Raw genomic sequence first — 19,293 nt, 5'->3', positions numbered from 1 at the left:
AAAAAACAAAACAAAAAAAAACCCCAAAAAACCCCAACAACCTACAATCTCTGCCCTTTAGAGCATGCCCTGAAGTGCCACATCTAGACGTTTCTTAAACACCTCTAGGGATGGTGACTCAACCACCTCCCTGGGCAGGCTGTTCCAGTGCCTGACCACTCTTTCAGTAAAGGAATTCTTCCTAATGTCTGATCTAAACCTCCCCTGCCGCAACTTCAGACCATTTCCTCTGGTCCTGTCATTATTCACCTGGGAAAAGAGGCCAACACCCACCTCTCTCCAATCTCCTTTCAGGTAGCTGTAGAGGGCAATGAGGTCTCCCCTCAGCCTCCTCTTCTCCAAGCTAAACATGCCCAGCTCCCTCAGCCTCTCCTCATATGACCTGGTCTCCAGACCCCTCACCAGCCTGGTAGCTCTCCTCTGGACATGCTCCAGCACCTCAATGTCCCTCCTGTACAGAGGGGCCCAGAACTGAACACAGCACTCGAGGAGAGGCCTCACCAGTGCCGAGTACAGAGGCACGATCACTTCCCTACTCCTGCTGGCCACGCTATTCCTGATACAAGCCAGAATGCTGTTGGCCTCCTTGGCCACCTGGGCACACTGCTGGCTAATGCTGGCCACTCTTTCAGTAAAGGAATTCTTCCTGGAATTCTTCCAGCTCACTGCTGGCCGTCCACCAGCACCCCCAAGTCCTTTTCTGCTGGGCAGCTTTCCAGGAGCCTGTAGCGTTGCTTGGGGTTGTTGGGACCGAAATGCAGGACCTGGCACTTGGCCTTATTAAACCTCATACAGTTGGCCTTGGCCCATCGATCCAGCCTGTCCAGGTCCCTCTGTAGAGCCTCCCTACCCTCAAGCAGATCAACACTCCCACCTAGCTTGGTGTCGTCTGCAAACTTACTGAGGGCGCGCTCAATCCCCTCGTCCAGATCATTGATAAAGATATTAAACAAAACCGGCCCCAAGACTGAGCCCTGAGGGACACCACCGGTGACCGGCCGCCAAGAGGATTTCACCCCATTGATCACAACTCTCTGGGCACGGCCATCCAGCCAGTTTTTAACCCAGCAAAGAGTACACTTGTCTATGCCATGAATCGCCAGCTTCTCCAGGAGAATGCTGTGGGGGACGGTGTCAAAGGCCTTACCAAAGTCCAGACAGACAACGTCCACAGCCTTCCCCGCCTCCAGAAGGCGGGTCACATGGTCATAGAAAGAGATCAGGTTGGTTAAGCAGGACCTCCCTTTCCTAAACCCATGCTGGCTGGCCCTGATCCCTTGGCTGCCCTGCACTTGCCCTGAGAGCTCACTCAAGATGATCCTCTCCGTGATCTTTCCTGGTACCGAGGTCAGGCTGACAGGCCTGTAGTTCCCCGGATCCTCCTTCCGACCCCTTATCATTACATTAAAGTTTGCTCTCTGATGATATCTCTAATTCCCATTAGCTTCAATGAGTGGTATAAATATATCTGAATTCATATGAAACTTTACATTTTAAACCACTCCCGAGACAGTCACAGTGCTAGCAACTGTAGCTTCTAAGTATTTAAAGATACAGTTGCAAGTCAAAGTACACAGTATTAAAGTTAACTTCTTTAGGTTAAAAAGAGTAACATTCCACATACTTTGCTACTGAATTTTTCAAAGGGGACGTCATCTTCTTTGACAGTATCCATCTCTTTGTCTTCTGTAGGTACATTATTATCCTGCTTACTTGATGACTGAAAATGGAAAAATTAACATGGAGTTAGTTAATTTATAGAAAAACAGAAGTGAAAAAGAGGAACTCAACTATCAGACTGCTTTGCACTTTCGGTTTAAATAGTTTATGCATATATATGCACATTGCTTCTTTAGATAGACATCAATACCCCCCCAAATCAAGCATGTTCATTTTCATATGTGTACCTCTTGCTCTCTACATTTCTTTCATATTTACAGACAGTTGTCAGAGCAGGTCAAAAATATTGCAACATACCATGACAGAACTAAAAAAAATATAATAAAAAATTACACCAGCACTTATTTTATTCCATTTTATGTTCGTGATAACATCATTACATTTCTTCATATCAGTACTTCTAAATGTTCAAACCAATACTAAGAGAATTCATCTGGACAACTGCTTATCTATGTATATGGATAAGAGTCATGGATCAGAACGAGTAAACATTATGAATGTAAAGGTGTACAAACAAAATGCAGTAGACTACAAACAAGGTATTTAATGGTTTATGAGCTAAAATCTGGTAACAGTGATCATCAGTAACTGTATTTTGACAATGCTATGCTTTAAAAACAACAAAACAAAAAAACTTTAGATGAGCTGGTTTTTAGAGATATATATTTAGATCTATTTTAGAGATATATCTAAGTTTGATGATCGAGAGTTTGTAATACTGGGAAATAATCACCTTAGGGAGAAAGAGAGAGGGGAAAAGAGAAGAAAAAAGAGAGTGGGAGAGAAAGAAAGGGAAGGAAAGAGAGATAGAAAAGGAAAAGAGAAGGAGAGAGGGGGAAAGGGAGAGGGGAGGGTGAAGGGAGAGATGGAGGAGAGGGAGAGAGAAGCAGGTAGGCAAAGAGAGTTATCGAGACCAAAAAAAGCTGGGGGGGGAGGGGGGGGAACAGAGACGATGGGGAGAGAGAGAGGTGGGGTAGCACAGAGAGGGAGGGGGGGCTAAGACCAAGTCAGAGGGAGACTGAGAGCGTGTGATTGTGACCGGAAGGGGGGGGTGTCCAAGTCTGAGAGAGGAGGGGGGGCCAAAAGAGAAAGGGAGGGGGCTGAGAGTCACGCACACACATAGAGACTGAGAGAGTGATCAAGACAAATAGAGATGCCGAGCCCAAGACAGAGGGAGACCGAGGGCGGGGGAGAGGGAGGGAGGCACCAAGGTGGTGAGTGAGAGAGGGTGTGAGAGCGCAAGAGAGCTTTTGAAACGGAGACCAAGAAAGTCAGATGGGTGCAAACAAGAAAGAGAGGGAGAGAGTCAGAGAAAGAGAGTCTAAGACCAGGAGAAGGAAAGGGAGAAGGAGAATGAATGAATGAGAGACAGAGAGATGGAGATGGAGAGAGAGAAAGAGACTAAGATGGGGGGGGGCGGGGGGCGCACCGAGACAGACCAGGCAACATTGAGAGGGAGTGTGAGAGAGATCAAGAGCATGTGAGAGAGACTGAGAAAATGATGGGGGAAGGGGGTCCTGAGACTGAGAATGAGAGAGAGAAATTGAGAGAGATGGGGAGAGCGACCCCAAGAGAGCAAGATGGAGAGAGATAAAGTGAGCGAGGGAGAGGCCGAAAACAAGGGAGAGAGGTGCTGAGGGAGGCTCTGAGAGAGAGAGACTGAGCGGTGGGGTAGACCAAAAGACACTGAGAGAGATATACTGATAGAGAGAAAGCCAGAGAGACAGAGAGTGAAGCTGAGATACATGGATAGAAAGAGGCAGAGAGACCGAGAGAGAGTATGGGAGAGAGACTGGGGGCAAGAGACACAGACCGAGATCGAGAGTGTGAGCAAGACTGAGAAAGAGAGATAGGAAGAAAGAAAGTGAGTGAGAGGGAGTCTGAGAGAAGGGCCAAGAGAGATGGGGCAAGAGCTCGAGGAGGGGGAGAGGACAGCCCGAGCGGGGTGAGGAGAGTGGGGAAAGGGAGCATGCATGGAGGGGGTGGGGGTGGGGGGGAGAGAGACGAGGGGAGTGGGAGGAGAGATGGCAAGAGACAGATGGGGGCAGGGGAGAGACTCGGAGAGACTCAGAGAGACAGAGAGACAGAGACTGTGAGAAACAGTAAGAGCCAGAGGGGAAGGTAAGAGGGGTAGAGAGACTGAGAGAGTAAGACTTTGTGTGTGTGTGAGAGAGAGAGAGAGAGATCGGGAGAGACTGACATGGAGGGGCAGAGAGGGATAGCTGGGGTGAGAGCCCAACAGAGAGAGAGACCAAAGGCCTGAGAGTGAGATAAATTGAGAGACTGTGAAATAGAGCAAGAGAGAGGCGGGGGGACGGGGGACGGGGGACTGGACGGGACTGGATGACACTGAGAGAGTGGTCAAAAGACATAAAGAGCTTTGGGGGGGGAGGAGGGGGAGAGAGAGGGGGAGGGAAGCAGGGAGAGGGAGAGAGGGGAGACATACAAGGTAGGGAGAGAGACAAGGTGAGAGAGAAGGTGCGATAGACAAGTGGGGGGAGACAAGGTGGAGGGAGGAAGAGAGACAAGTTGGGAGGGAGACACACAGACAACATGAGAGGCGTGCACACGCAACGTGAGAGATAGAGACACGCAGACAATGTGAAAAAGAGACAGCAGGAGAGAGACAGCGTGCGAGCTTGAGAGGCACACACAACATGAAAGACAACATGAGAAAATGTGAGAGGCAACGTGAGACAAGAGGCAGACAGACATACAATGAGGTGGGCACAAGAGATGCATGAGAGAGAGAGACAGACACACGAGAGAGACAGACACATGAGACACACACAGCTCAAGAGAGAGACAGAACGAGAGGCGACAAGCACACGAGGCCGACACAAGACAGGCACAATGAGACAGAGACACACACACAAATAGAGAGACAGAACGTGAGATGAGAGAGACACGAGAGATGGACACAGGCACAGCTAGAGAGCGCAACTGAACGAGATACACAAGAGAAACAGACACAAGAAAGAGAGATGAGACAGACACACGAGACACGCACAATGAGACAGAGACACAGACAAACGAGAGAGGCAGAACAAGATGTGAGAGAGGCACACAGCAAGAGACGGACCCCCAGAGCGAGATGGAGACCGGCACGATGAGAGCGCCACACACAACTAGCGAGAGAGAGACAAGAAGAGAGACACTGGACAAGAGCCAAGAGACACACAATGAGACAAACACACAAGACAGACACATAACAAGAGAGATGAAAGATGAGGCGCAAGAGACAGACAGGAGAGACACAATGAGAGAGAGTGAGCACAAGAGACACAAGACAGATATGAGACACAACAAGAGAGTGCCGGGAGGGAGAGATGAGAGACAGACCCACAACTAGAGAGACACAGGAGACAATGGGACAGGCATGATAGAGCAAGGAGAGAGAGAGAGAGACAGTGGGAGACGGCCACATCAAGAGCCAGACAGACGAGACTGAAAGAACTAGAGAGAGAAGAACAAGAGACACGAGACAGACAGGCACACACATGAGAGACACAGACACATGAGAGAGACACAATGAGAGAGACAGGCACCAAAAGACAGAGACAGACATGAGAGACAGACAGACAGGCCCGAGAGACAGGCCCAGACACACAACTAGAGAGAGAGAGAGAGACAGAACGAGAGGTGCGCGAGAGACAAGAGACAGACAGAACTAGAGAGAGACAACGAAGAGACAGACACACAATGAGAGAGGCAGCCACACATACACCCACACTGAGAGAGAGAGACAGCTAGTAAAACTGGTCCTTAACTTGCCCTTGATTACCTGATTAAAAGACGAATTAGGCTTTTATCATCCCATCTTCTCATTTCAAGGGCTCTCCATATACTTCTGCCCATTTACCTTGGTGGCACCAACTTGAGACAGTTCAAAAAAACACTTGTGGCTTTAAGCCCACTGCCACCTCCAGCACCACACAAGCTTTTGCACAGCTTCCCAGCTAAGCAGTCCAGCTTAAAAAAATAAATAAAGTTGTTTCCTCCACTCCCAAAAGCAGGGTCAGCTCCTTACATCAATGAACAAATGCTTTTACCAGCACAGTACAATGGCAGGAAAGAGCAGCAGCAACAGGCTGAGTAATACTACCATGAAGTTACTTATCAAACTGTGCCCCTAATGTGTAGCAGAGAAGCCAAATCATACTGTCCTTAGTAACATGGGTCAGAAGCATTAAAGAAAAACCTCAAAGCAACCAGAAGTTAGGAGATAATCTAGAAAATAAGAAATCCTGACATACCTATGGTCTCCTTCCTACTACCAACTCATTGTAACAAAAGAACTCTTGACAACATCCATCAATGTAGTATCTAAAACTGTTGAGAACGGAACTCCTAAAATAAAAGGACACTGATATCCTGTAATATAGTAGTTTCCAGAAATTAGTTAGAGATAACTGAGATACTACAGATGTATCACTACCATCCTCACCTAGTTTTGTGCTTTCAGGGTTATTTAGACCACACATACCACCAACAACTTCATGAAAAGAGACCACACACCTCTCTTCATTACTCTGTGTATGTATGTGCCTGTGTGTGTGAGTGCATGTGTACATCACATGAACAGAGCTAAAAAAACTAAGGATGTAAATCTAAAGATACACTGTAATACCAAATGCATAGTGAAGTAGAAAGGTTTTCCCTCTCTCCCTTGTAGTAGAGACTACATACAGCAGCAATAAACAGCAGACATTTCAGATAAATGCAGTTTAAGTTCAAATACAATATATTTTAAAAGGACACAATCTAGTTTCAGTAGGATTTTAAAACAATACATGCTTATGCAAGCCAAAAAGAAAAACTTTGTCTACATAAACTAGCATATACCAGTTACTGATAGACTTCCTGACACAAAAGTTTGATAAGAGTATGAAAACCCTTATATGCATTTATATGAAGATTTGTAGTAATTTAAATTGACTCTTAAAAAAATCTATTTAGTGAAAGAGTGCTCTTTTAGCCTAAATGGAATCTAATGTTGTTGTAGATTTTTAAGCCAAAGTTGTCACAGAGAGATCCCTACCTGTTCAAGCTATTAAACAGCCTTCAGAAAGAAATTGTGAAACAGTACTAAATCTTGACAGTCATTTCCCCTTTCACTTAGCTAAAAATGCTGTATACGTTTTCATTATGTGTATTCTGATTTAGAAAACTAGATCGGTAATTCAGTTTCACAAATATTTATAGCATCTGAAAAGCACTACAGAAGGACAAAAATGTTATAATGTTCCAGCCTGAAAACAAGAAAAAAGAACAGTCACAACACTGATGTGCTGCTAATTTAAAGTAATTATGACTTTAACAATATATTTTTAAACTTGAAAGATTTTCTGATAAAACAAACCTAATTAAATAGCCACTCACTCTGGAAATAACAGACTTCCTCCTTTTGGCTTCTCCTTTTTCTTCATTGCCCTCAGTAGGCTCTTGACAACTCTCGCAAATAGTTTCTTTGACAGCACTTTTAATAGCTGGATGGGACTAAAATACAAAAACATCACACTTGAAATCTAAATACCTTCCTAAACTACAGAATAACGATATTAAAAGTTGCACTGTACCTGCAGATCTAAGTAACCTCTGGTTAAAGCTGCAAGAATGTTAAAACATCTTGTCTAATTTATTAATTCTCAATTTAAATTGAGAAGTGACAGTATTTTCATTATCTACCTTTCAAGCTCTCATGCACTAACAGCAGCTTATATTTATGTTATAAATACTGCAGGGGAACATTTTCTGAAGTTCAGTTTTATAAATCGAAGAGCTCCAAGTCAAACATGAATTGTCAAGATTTTTGGGCAAGAGATGAAGTTACACTAGAAATAAATTCACCATGGGGTGCCTTTTCCAAACATATGGCAAACTCCACAAGTGCATTCTTGTATATATCTATAAATGAGTCAATCAGCAGTTCATCATCAACAAATGCAAGAAACCAAAATCCACTATTTAAAACTTTTGTACAGTTTTTTTTTTTATTTTAAATAATACCAAAAGGCATGGTTAACCTTCTTCCTGGCCAAGGAATCAATTTTTTAATTAGCTGTCAATACTAAGTGAGCACAGAAAGCAATTATTCTTTTCCTGAAAACATTAGTAGATTAATATTTCAAAAGTCTGAAGAACTGAAGTAAAAGACATGGAAGTAGAGGAGGAGAAGGCAAAATAACTATTTTTAATTAGATTACTTTATGAATAATGTTCTCATTATTAAATCTTAGCTCTTTTTCATAAAACTGTCAGAACTTCCTCAACTCTTAATTTTTTCCTCCCCTTGAGAAAGTGGCTCTAGCTTAAAACCCAAGCCACAAGCTACCTTTTACCCTCCACCTCCCTAACAATTACAATTACCTCTGCAAAGTATAAATAATGCATTTGGAACATTCTAGCTACTTCTGTCAGCTCAACATAAAATTAAGCTCTCAAAGATTTATCAACATAAAGTATGCTTAGGGAAGGGAGAAATAATAACAACAATAAAGTATGTGAAATAAAAATTAATCATCCCCTAGTAATGACTAATGTATTATCCTTTTACTCCAAGCCCATATCACATCCAAATTAAAAATTAAATTATTCTGACATCTCAGTCTGAATATCCCACTATTAACTTATTCTGCATATGGCCAGAGTTCTCTATTCATCCTTCGTTTTCCAGACACTGGGGATAGCTACATTGTCTTCCCTGCTACTGTCCCAAAAGCTGTGCCTCCTCTAAGTAGGTACAAACTTTAAAAAAAATATATGCATATGTAGATCAAATAACATCTTTAATATGTGTGTTTTCCTCTCCAACAACACAGCTAAAAACCTTGCCAGTCTACTCATAAACACAAGTAGTGATTACTACAGTGTACTGGCTATACACAGTCCTACTTTGAATACTGCTGGAAAAATCAATTTTCCTAGCTTGTCAGATTGTCCACATCACTTTTCCACTGATTCTTCATTCTTCATGAGAAACTGCATGCCTTTAGCTTTCAAGACCTTTCACTTCCTACTTTCACCCTGTTTTGGACCCCTCCTCATCAGCTACCGAGGTCTCAGCTTCTGCCTCTGCCACTTTCAACCAATTTTGTTTCCTCCTATGCTGCTACCAAAATGAGCAAAAGCTTCCTCATAAATATCCATAAAACCACACAACTACCTTGCATCAAATTCTTATTTGAACTTATTTACCTTCCCCTACTAAGAAGAAAACAAAACAAAAAAAACAGGTTAATTGTTAATTATGCCAGATGCAGAGATTATGGCCTATCAGTCAGGATGATGAACATCCTTCCATCCTTTTTCATGCTCCCTTCACCCATTGTTTTCTCTCTGAAGAGAGAGAAAGGGCTATCATTCTTTTCTGCAGTTGTAGAATGCCATATGCAATAAAGGTTTTTCTTTATGACTAGGGTTGCTGGGTGGTACTGCAGTGTGAACTGAAATTGTTACTACTTTACTTCACAAGGTGTGACGGTGTGCTCTCCCTCGCCCCGACCTGACCTTTTCCTGTAACCCTGCTCAAGCGATAACCACCAGTGGCAGTCATGATGGATGTGTCTGGTCAAAGTGGATTCGGGGAGACAGTTAACAACACAATAGCCAAGGGCTAATTTATGGCAGTGCACCCACCTAACCATAGTGTTGGTCAATCAATGTCCAATTCAAGCCAAATTTGGAAGAAACTAACATCTAGTTGGTATGCAAATATGACTATGAGTCAATCATCTTACCCCCATAAATAGTGAAAAGCCCAAGAGCCCCTTGAGCTCTCCTGCACAGCAGGGAGCTGCATGGCAGGATGTCCTCTTGAATAGAGATGCTTCTCAAGGTTACTCCTCGAGGTTTAGAGATTCCTTGCTGCAACAGATTCTCGGTAAGTGACTAATAGCACGCTAAACTTTGAAATCTTAGCTAAGTGATATAAAGGATTGATTGCGCATATATAATCCTTTAGGCATAAACCGTTAACCAAGTCTGGGACTAGGATTGGATCCAGCTGCACCTAGACTCCTCCCTGAGAAGCAGTTCAGAAAGCAAGGGGGTCCTTTCTGAATCTCATGATTCAATGGGAGGGTCTCCCTGACAATTTTGTCTGACCCTGTCCTCTGTGCAGTAAATAACCAAGTGTACCTTGCCATCGAATCTTGTTAAACCCCTGTCACATTTATTATCAAACTTTGTTAAATCACTGTTTTATATCAATAAATATATTGCTGCTTCTCTTTTACGAGTGAAGTGCATCAATCCATCCATGACACAAGGTAATGGTGAAAAAGTATACTGACTCCTTTTTTCCAAATAGGGAAAAATACATGTCCCTTATTAATACAGTCCTTCTCCACTGCCATGAGCGGATAAACACCTTTCTGTATATATAAGCAGAGAAAATACTCATCCAGAAGAGGATATCTGATCTGCTGGTCTTACTTCGGAAACTCAAACTCTTTCTTTAGCCATATTCTTCTTTAAACTAGACACACAGTAACTAGAGAAGCCTTGTGAAGAGGAGACTACAAATGCAAAAAGGATATCTAGTATTTCACATGAAAGTAATGACAAACATTCAGAGAGACCAATTATTCTTATTTGTATTACAGTATTATCCAGAGGCCCTAGATTGTGATCAAGGTCCACACAAATGGCCTGTAGTCTTTACAATGTTCTGAGCAGGTAAGTATAAACAAAATAAGCAGCAAGAGGACAATTTCTTTGTCTTTAGAGTAACTTTGGGGCTTCTGATGGCTGTCTGGCTATAAATTAAGCCCAAAAAGTTTATCAGATGGCTATGAAACAGGGGATCACTGACAGACAAGGACTGATTCAAGCAGGCTATGTGACAATTTTGGCGGTAATAAGATCACAGAATCACAGAATGGTAGGGGTTGGAAGGGACCTCTGGAGATCATCTAGTCCAACCCCCCTGCCAGAGCAGGGTCACCTAGAGCAGGTTGCACAGGAACGTGTCCAGGTGGGTTTAGACTATCTCCAGAGAAGGAGATTCCACCACCTCTCTGGGCAGCCTCTTCCAGTGCTCTGCCACCCTCAAAGTAAAGAAGTTCCTCCTCAAGTTTAGGTGGAACTTCCTGTGTTCAAGTTTGTGCCCGTTACCTCTTGTCCTGTCACTGGGCACCACTGAAAAGAGCCTGGTCCCACCCTCCTGACACCCACCCTTTAAGTATTTATAAGCAGTGATAAGATCCCCACTCAGTATAGGAATGTATCTGAGAGAAAATGGCCATGTGAGCCAGCCTCCCTACTGTGAGAGATTAGATTAAGGGCAAAACAGGTGGTAGAAGATGGAATTAGTACATGGGAAAAACGGGAACTGAGAAGGTAGAAAACATGTTGTGCTAATGACTAAGCAATTTACTATGCGAATTCTTGTAACCAATCTGATCTGTGAATGAACTGCATGGACAGCGCATGGACAGTGTAACTAGCTAATCAGAAATAGGTGAGTCGCGTGTACGGCTACAACACAGGGTATAAAAGATGATGATCTGTGCTTAATAAACGGCTTCTGTTGCTTCACATTGGATCGTCTGGAGTCCAGTTATTTCTCCTCAGATGGTGACCCCGATGTGATACCGATCGGCGCTTGGCTTGAGCAACGGAATGCGAGGGGCGGAAGACCCAGAAGGAGATCCACCGGCTGGAGGACGGCTCAGCTGGACTGAGACCGGGCGGATTGGGCGGCAATCCAGAATAAACAGACGACATGGCCACGGACACCCAGAGAGAGGTGAGCAGCCAGGGCAGGAGATGGGGCAACAAGTAACAAAAGAAGAAGGGGCTGTATTAAGACTTCTCCTGCATATCCTCTCTAAGAGAGGGGTGAAATACGATGAGCGTATGCTCCGAAGGTTGTTAACCTGGTGCAGAGAGAACGGATTCGCACCAGAGCCCCAGACAGCTTTTAAACCAGAAATATGGGAGGCTGTTGGGAAAAAACTGTGGGAAGCGATAAGTAAGGGAGACAAAGAGGCATCACCGTTAGCGACGACATGGCGGTTGGTGTCATCGACCTTACAAGATATGAAGGCGGAGCGAGCCACGGCGGCCGGGGCTTTTGCAGCATTACAACCCACGGGAGGGGGATCGAACAGGCCAGGTCCGGAGGTCTGGGACGATCCCCTGCTGATCCCCTCTGCTCCACCTGAGGCCGAGGGAGGAGGCAGAATGTCAGCAGAGAAGGACAGAGCCGGAGCTGTTTGCTCCTGCCATTGCCCGCCTTGCCCCCTCCCCTCCCCTCCCCAGTCGTCTCCCTGAGATAGAAGTGCTGGTTTTGTATGTCTGCTGTGTAAGTGTGTGTGGGCGCCGGCTTATACCTGCTGATCAGCATGTGTGCTACTGTTTGCTTTTTGTTGTGTGCAGTGTCGTTAGGTGACTCCCCTTGAGCAGGTGTTCTGCCCGGTGTGGTACTGTTCTCGGATGCAACTAGGGCTGACACTCCGTCAAGTGAAGAAGTTTGTGTATACACAATGTTTAGATGTAAGGCGAGCGCGCCCCAGGTAGATACACCAGGATGGGCTGTAGAACCGATGGAAGTCCTGAAATATTGGGGGAGTTTTCACAAGCCGACATGTTTACACTCTCGGGAATGGCTCGCCCGTGCAGGGCGTATCGCTGGTTGTTTGTCGTTTGTCTATAAGATCATGGTTGATTGGGAAAAGGAGTTGAGCCAAAATCTATAGGATGCTCTGTAGGAAAATGAGAAACTTAAGGAAAAATGAGAAACTGAGCTCTTGTTGCAAAGGCAGACTTTTATGTCAGTCGTAAGTGATGGGGGAAAAAAAAAAAAGAAAAAAAAAGAAAAAAAAAAAGAAACCAAACAGGAACAATTAGATGGGAAATGTGCCACGTTAGCACAAAAGTATGCCATAAGCATTACGAGAAAGCATCAGAAAAAGAGAAATAGGACACCTGATTCAAAGCAGTACCATAGAGATATGTTTTTGGTTTTTTCCTATATGTGTCTATGTTATTGCATGCCTTAGTAGATTGCTCTGTGTTATACCCTGCGAGACTAAAATGAACCCCAGCAGAAGCGGTCTCTTGAGCAAGGGGGTGGAATATGGGAAAGCAACGGAAGATCGGCAAGGAGGACTGTAAATACACTCAAGAGACTCGCACCTGGGTGCTGGAAAACACATATATCACACCAATTGTTATTCAGTCTCGGGTGCTGGCAAGAAAAACATTTGGATGACATAAGCCTGTAATGGACTCACAGACACCTTATCCAGCTGCTTGAGAACCTTGGCCTGTTGTGGAAGAAGATCAAAGCACAGTACCAGCAAGAACAGGGAGTCCGCATGCGCTCTTGCTAACAAGGACTCTCTTGCTGCCAAGGATAAGTTTAACAATGCTACTAGTACAGCTATTTCTGAGTTATTGCTAGATGTAGATAGTATTTGAGATGTGATGTTGCAAAACAGAACTGCTACTGATTTTTTGCTTTCAGCTCACAGACATGGTTGTCAAGATTTTAAAGGACTGTATTGTATGAATCTAAGTGACCACTCCAAATCCATCCATGCCCAGCTGCAGGAACTGCACCGACCGAACCAGCAACTTGTGGAGACCACTGGGTGAAATCTCTTTGCTGGATGGACTTGGGGGTGGGGTTGGTTGAAGCAAATTATACTCATTGCCTGTGTGGAAGGAATTTGTCTGTTATGTTTAGTATGCTGTTTGCCGTGTTTAATAAGCATTATACGATCAGCTGTAAATGCCGCTTTGCATCGTACCCTTGTACGAGTTGTAGAATATGTTGCTCTAAAAACTATGTGTGTATCCATGAGAACCTGACCTTCACAGAAGAAGATAACAAGAAGGGATTACAACAATGTAGTCAGGTATCAGACAGCCGCTGTTAGCAAAGCTGGATCATGAGTTTGGTGAGACTCACTGCATACGCTGGCCACGCGTGCAGCGACTCTGGCCTGTACTTTTCTACTCCATCCAGTGCAGGAGAGTCTGGTGGGACTCGCTGCATGCACTGGCCATGCATGCAGCGACTCTAGCCTGTACTTCTCCACTCAATCCAGTGCAGGATATAGGGGGGCTGTCTCGGGTCAGAGAGGGGGAGAGAGACGTGAGCGAGGGGGAGAGAGACATGAGCACACTTTGAAGATACAGGGGATGCCCTGAAGCACTGTGTCTGCCCCCGCCCCCCCCCCATAAGTTCTATGTTCATTAACCCCAACAGCTCTGAAGGCATTACAGCATGTTGCAAGATAAGATATAGTCTACTACTGCTGCAAGACGCATTGAACACCTTCCTACAAGAATTTCAACTTTATGCCCTGTTAGGACAGTGGGATGATGCACTCGCAAAGAGCCTGACTGCATTAGAGTGGGTATTTTTGCCGATTGTCAGCAGCTGGCTCCTCTGCCATCATTTGCGGGGGTTAACCCACGAGGGCTTACACCTGATGAACTTTGGCAATCCGATGTTACGCGCATTATGGAATTTGGACATGTTTCAGTCAATTTGTTTTCTCACTTTGTTGTGGCTACTGCTCATACAGGAGAGAAGGCTTGTGATGTTATTCGACATTGGTTGCAATGCATTGCAGTCATGGGAGTACCAAAAACTATAAAAACTGATAATGAACCAGCTTATGTGTCCGCTAAAGTACAGGCCTTTTTTTTTACAGACATGGGGTATTAAACGTGTCACCAGTATTCCTCATTCCCTGGCTGGGCAAGCAATTGTGGAGCGTATGCATCATACTTTAAAAACCATGCTTGCTAAACAAAAAAGGGGGAATCCCGTAGGTATGACACCTCAAGAGTGATTGTATAAAGCAACTCATGCTTTAAATTTTCTAAACATGTCTTCTTTGTCATCCACAGCAGTAGATGGACATTTTGTAAGAACTGTTGAATGGCCTGAACAACCGAAGGTGTATTATAAGCACCTTAAATCGGGGTGCATGCTAACCACAGATAACACTGCAACAAATAGAAGTTCTGAGCAAGACAATTCTGTAATGATTTGTACTTTCAGTGTAAATTTTTTTCCTAATATCTGGTCTAAACCTCCCCTGGTGCAACCTGAGGCCATTTCTTCCTGTCCTATCACCTGTTACTTGGGAAAAGACACCGACCCCCACCTCTCTACAACCTTTCAGGTAGTTGTAGAGAGCGATAAGGTCTCCCCTCAGCCTCCTTTTCTCTAGGCTAAACAATCCCAGCTCCCTCAGCCGCTCCTCATAAGACTTGTTCTCCAGACCCCTCACCAGCTTCGTTGTCCTTCTCCAGCACCTCAATATCTTTCTTGTAGTGAGGTGCCCCAAACTGAACACAGTACTCGAGGTGGGGCCTCACCAGTGCCGAGTACAGGGGGACGATCACTTCCCTAATCTTGCTCACCACACTGTTCCTGATACAGGCCAGGATGCTGTTGGCCTTCTTGGCCACCTGGGCACACTGCTGGCTCATATTCAGCTGGCAGTCGACCAACGCCCCCAGGTCCTTTTCTGCCAGGCAGCTTTCCAGCCACTCTTCCCCAAGCCTGTAGCGCTGCATGGGGTTGTTGTGACCCAAGTGCAGGACCCGGCACTTGGCCTTGTTGAACCTCATACCATTGGCCTCGGCCCATCGATCCAGCCTGTCCAGATCCCTCTTTCAGAGCCTTTCTACCCTCCAGCAGGTCGACACACCCACCCAACTTGGTGTCGTCTGCAAACTTACTGAGGGTGCACTCTGTCCCCTCGTCCCGATCACTGATAAAGATATTAAAGAGAACTGGCCCCAATACTGAGACCTGGGGAACATCACTTGTGACTGGCTGCCAACTGGATTTAACTCCATTCACCACCATTCTCTGGGCCCGACCCTTCAGACAGTTTTTTTACCTAGTGAAGAATACACCCATCCAAGCCATGGGCCACCAGTTTCTCCAGGAGGATGCTGTGGGAAACAGTGTCAAAGGCTTTACTAAAGTTCAGGTAAACAACATCCACAGCCTTTCCCTCATTCACCAAGCGGGTCATCTTGTCATAGGATCAGGTCAGTGAAGCAGGACTTGCCTTTCATGAACCCATGCTGACTGGACCTGATCGCCTGGTTGTCCTTCATGTGCTGCATAATGGCACTCAGGATGATCCGTTCCATAACCTTCCCAGGCACTGAGGTCAGACTGACAGGCCTGTAGTTCCCCAGATCCTCATTCTGGCCCTTCTTGTGGATGGGCGTCACGTTTGCTAACCTCCAGTCAACTGGGACCTCCCTGGTAACTAACGTAACTTTATCCTTATGTCCTGAAGCTATTAACATGATCTCTCCTTAACTTTACTGTAATAAAATGGCATCCACAATTATATAGAAGAGCAATTTTCTCCTATTTTGCAGAAAATCTGAGGTAAATTGTAAATAACAATAGCAACATCAGTCCAACTTGCAACTCAGTGATGCAGATCAATAAATTATTCCCCTATAGCAGCTAAGCCATTGTTGCTTTTTTACAACAATATGACAAAACAGATTAAAGTATTCACAGACTCTGAATCACTTACCTGCTGATGAGAGAATTTCACTTTGGGATTGTTGTCAATTTCCCATAATCCTTCATTAAAGCCCTTTCTTTTATTTGGTTTGCCATATTTTTCTTTATTTTCATAATAAGGGAATATATCCTTTGGTCCCAGGAATGCCCTTCAAGAGATTAAAACATTAGTTACCAGAAACATCACATTTTTAAATTGCTACTCTTCAAATTAACTTTAGTACCAGATATTATAAAAAATAATAATATTCATTAATGAGGCATCTGAAGTGATAGTCTGTAATCAGCGAAGTGCTGCTACTGAAGCGTCTTTAGCCTTCTAAACTTTTGCTTTCAACAAATCCAGTTTTCCATTAGTACTGCCACACCCACTGCTCTCTCCTAGGTGTTCGGTGTTCAGTGTTCCAGCAAGAAACAGCCAATGCTGTGTCTTGAATGTTAAGTCTTGTTAAGATCACAGTTGACAGAGCCACCCACCACTGTCAAACAATGATTAAAAATGGAGCAACTGACTGATGTACAGAAAGAGCCATTGCTTCCTTAGCAAACCAAGCTAAAATGTGAAGAAATAAAGATTCCTTAAATCCTGGAAACATAATGAAAGATGAGTACAAGTATAAGAAGATATGGCTCCAAGCCAAAGAAAAATCTTTCAAAATTATTAAATTAAAACCAGTATGACTGGGATGACAAAACAAAGTTGGAATAGAATGATTTGCCTAGATCTTTGTAAGAATGATATATAGTTTATCCTGAAAGACATGGAAATCTAACAAAAAATATACAATTTTATTAAATGCTTTACATTAAATGCTCAACATTTCTGTCTTGCTTCCTCTCCCCACAAAACCACAAAAAATAATTGAACCTATATAGAACTATATGGAGTGATGTGAACAGTCAATGAAATGCATGGTTATAGGAGTCAAACATGCACAAAGCTCACTGACAGAGAAGTCACTTCTTAAAGAGAGTCAAATAGAAAGTAGTGTCAGTGAGGGCTGATAGTGCTTTATTTTTAATTCATAAGAATGCTGTGTTTTCTCTACCACATCTATTTTTAAAGATAGGTAGGAAGTACCACCTTAGAGAGATTTTTATAGATTTCTTAATGGTCTTAAGGAGGACAAAAAAAGCTTTCTGCAAGCTGTACAAGAAATGAAACAATTATGCAGGCAACAACTAGCTCTGTGACCTGCTTTACAATACTATTTGCAGCTTATTAAAAAAAGGGAATAAAACCAGCATTTCCCCCAAAAGTCAAACAGGAAATTAACACTGAATTAAAGATCTCTGTAATCTACAGTAGAACAACATTATGAAGTAGCATGACAAATTTCACTATAATAGTCAGAGAATAGCATAAAAACATATTTAGAAGTGGGAAAAATCAGGTTCTTTCAAAGGAAATGTCATGTTCCATTGCAAAATGTTAGTGTTACCAAAACGTTAGTGTTCTGTCTTTCTTGGATACTTAACATAATAGCAGGCATGAAACTAACTGGGATGAGACCCTGGGCTTCAAATGCACCTCTTGACTTATTCTCAAACCTTCCCCTTCTCCCCCTCAAAGGACTCAAATGCTACTTATTCCATATTTTTGATTTTTCAGCTTTATTTCATCTACCCTTAGAACACAGTTTTGAGGATACACGGGACTATAGTTAAAATCCCTTACAAAAGATAGATATATCAATCATACCACTTTGGGTAGGCTCCTGCTTTTTTACTGAGCAGGAAAAAGTGCATGTTGCAGGGGATAGTAGACTATAACCACACCATTTCATAGCAAATGTGGAAAGAAAGCTGCCTATCTTACCACTAGAGATTAATTTAAGAAAATATAGTCTGCTACTGAATCACATAATTTTCAAACACACGATGCAAACTGTTAAGCTACTGTTAAGACATCCTGCAATGAAAACAATATGCCCTTTAGTCTAAAGGACTTACGTCTCATGAGTGCCAAAAAAGAATATAGGCATTTTATTCACAGGAGGTTTTACTGCTCCATCTGGAATTTCATCCACCTAAGAGAAAGAGAAACTAGAATTAAAGTTTAGTAACAATTAAAAACACTCTAGGGGAAAACACTTAAGTGTTAAGTATTAACCTGAAGAAACAAAATACTATTGAAAAAGTGAGAGAGATGTAAACAAAACAAGTCTCAAGGATTATATACAAAAAAAAAGAGTGATATTTGTAAGCATATGTAGAAAGAGAGTGTCTGTTCCTTTAAGGGTATCTGGTCAAGGACCTTTTCAATGCAAAAAAGGTGTAATAAGTAAAGGAGGAAACCATAAACAAGAATATACAGGGACACAAACCTGACTAACAAATAATAAGGAAGGCAGTGATGAGAACCAAACCTGGTAAGTCATACTAATTGATGAGGACATGTGGAGTGTGAGAATGTTTATTCCAGCAAGGTTATCTAATCAGGGACCTTGTCAGTTGGGAAACTAAGGAAAAGGGGGAAGCCAGAAACAAAATATGCAAAGAGGCAGACTTGACAAAACAAACACGGAAAGAGTGAGAAGAAACAAACCTTGCCACTCACACTAATTGATAGGCTAACAAGAAACTACGGGCGCCGCTTCCAGGAGGACTAAGATTATAAACCAGGGTAGATCCTGGACACCAGACTGGGAGGGGTAAGGGAATCAATAGTACTATGCAAACCCATAAAGGGACATGTTGGGAAAATGGAAAGCAGGGAGAAACAAAGAAGAGGATAGAAAGAAAGGGTTAAATACAGGGCTGGTCAGTATGCTTGTCTAGCTGAGCCCTGTGCCTGACCACTGCAGTCTGTCCTATCTTCTTATTAAATCTTTTCTCAACTGTCTCTCTGCGTAATCCCACTCTCTATCCCATGTGTATGTTTCTTGCAAGGACTAAGTGTCAGCTACTAGAGTCAGAACGAGGGTGTAGGCACATGTATTAGATTTACATATTGTCCTGGTTTGGGATGGAGCAGAGCCAACTTTCTGTTCAGTGAGAGAGGCTCTTGCTTATACTTGTTGCTGTGGCAACAAAAAGAATTTTTTCAGGAGGGTGGCTGATACAGTCCATGGTAAGCAGTTCTCTGG

General features: G+C 43.5%; 1 protein-coding gene across 17 annotated transcripts in view; it reads right to left on the bottom strand.

The window, feature by feature from the left end:
- LOC141735525 (lens epithelium-derived growth factor-like) overlaps positions 1-19,293 on the bottom strand; it is a 115,148-nt gene that overhangs the window by 62,749 nt on the left and 33,106 nt on the right. For 8 of the 17 annotated variants that reach the window (XR_012584769.1, XM_074568471.1, XM_074568467.1 and 5 more), the window contains exons 3-7: positions 18,158-18,234; positions 16,215-16,353; positions 11,681-11,845; positions 7,063-7,179; positions 1,625-1,720 (exon numbers count right to left, since the gene is read on the bottom strand). Coding sequence is in view for 16 of the 17 variants with exons in the window: in XM_074568471.1 (XP_074424572.1) it covers positions 1,625-1,720; positions 7,063-7,179; positions 11,681-11,845; positions 16,215-16,353; positions 18,158-18,234 (594 nt within the window). In the remaining variant the exon portion in view is untranslated. The remainder of the gene's footprint in view (positions 1-1,624; positions 1,721-7,062; positions 7,180-11,680; positions 11,846-16,214; positions 16,354-18,157; positions 18,235-19,293) is intronic. The other 9 variants (XM_074568472.1, XM_074568476.1, XM_074568473.1 and 6 more) reach the window with 2 other exon arrangements.

This window comes from Larus michahellis, chromosome W (assembly GCF_964199755.1).
Source record: "Larus michahellis chromosome W, bLarMic1.1, whole genome shotgun sequence".
Lineage (NCBI taxonomy): Eukaryota > Metazoa > Chordata > Aves > Charadriiformes > Laridae > Larus > Larus michahellis.
This window is presented reverse-complemented; position numbering and strand designations above follow the sequence as displayed.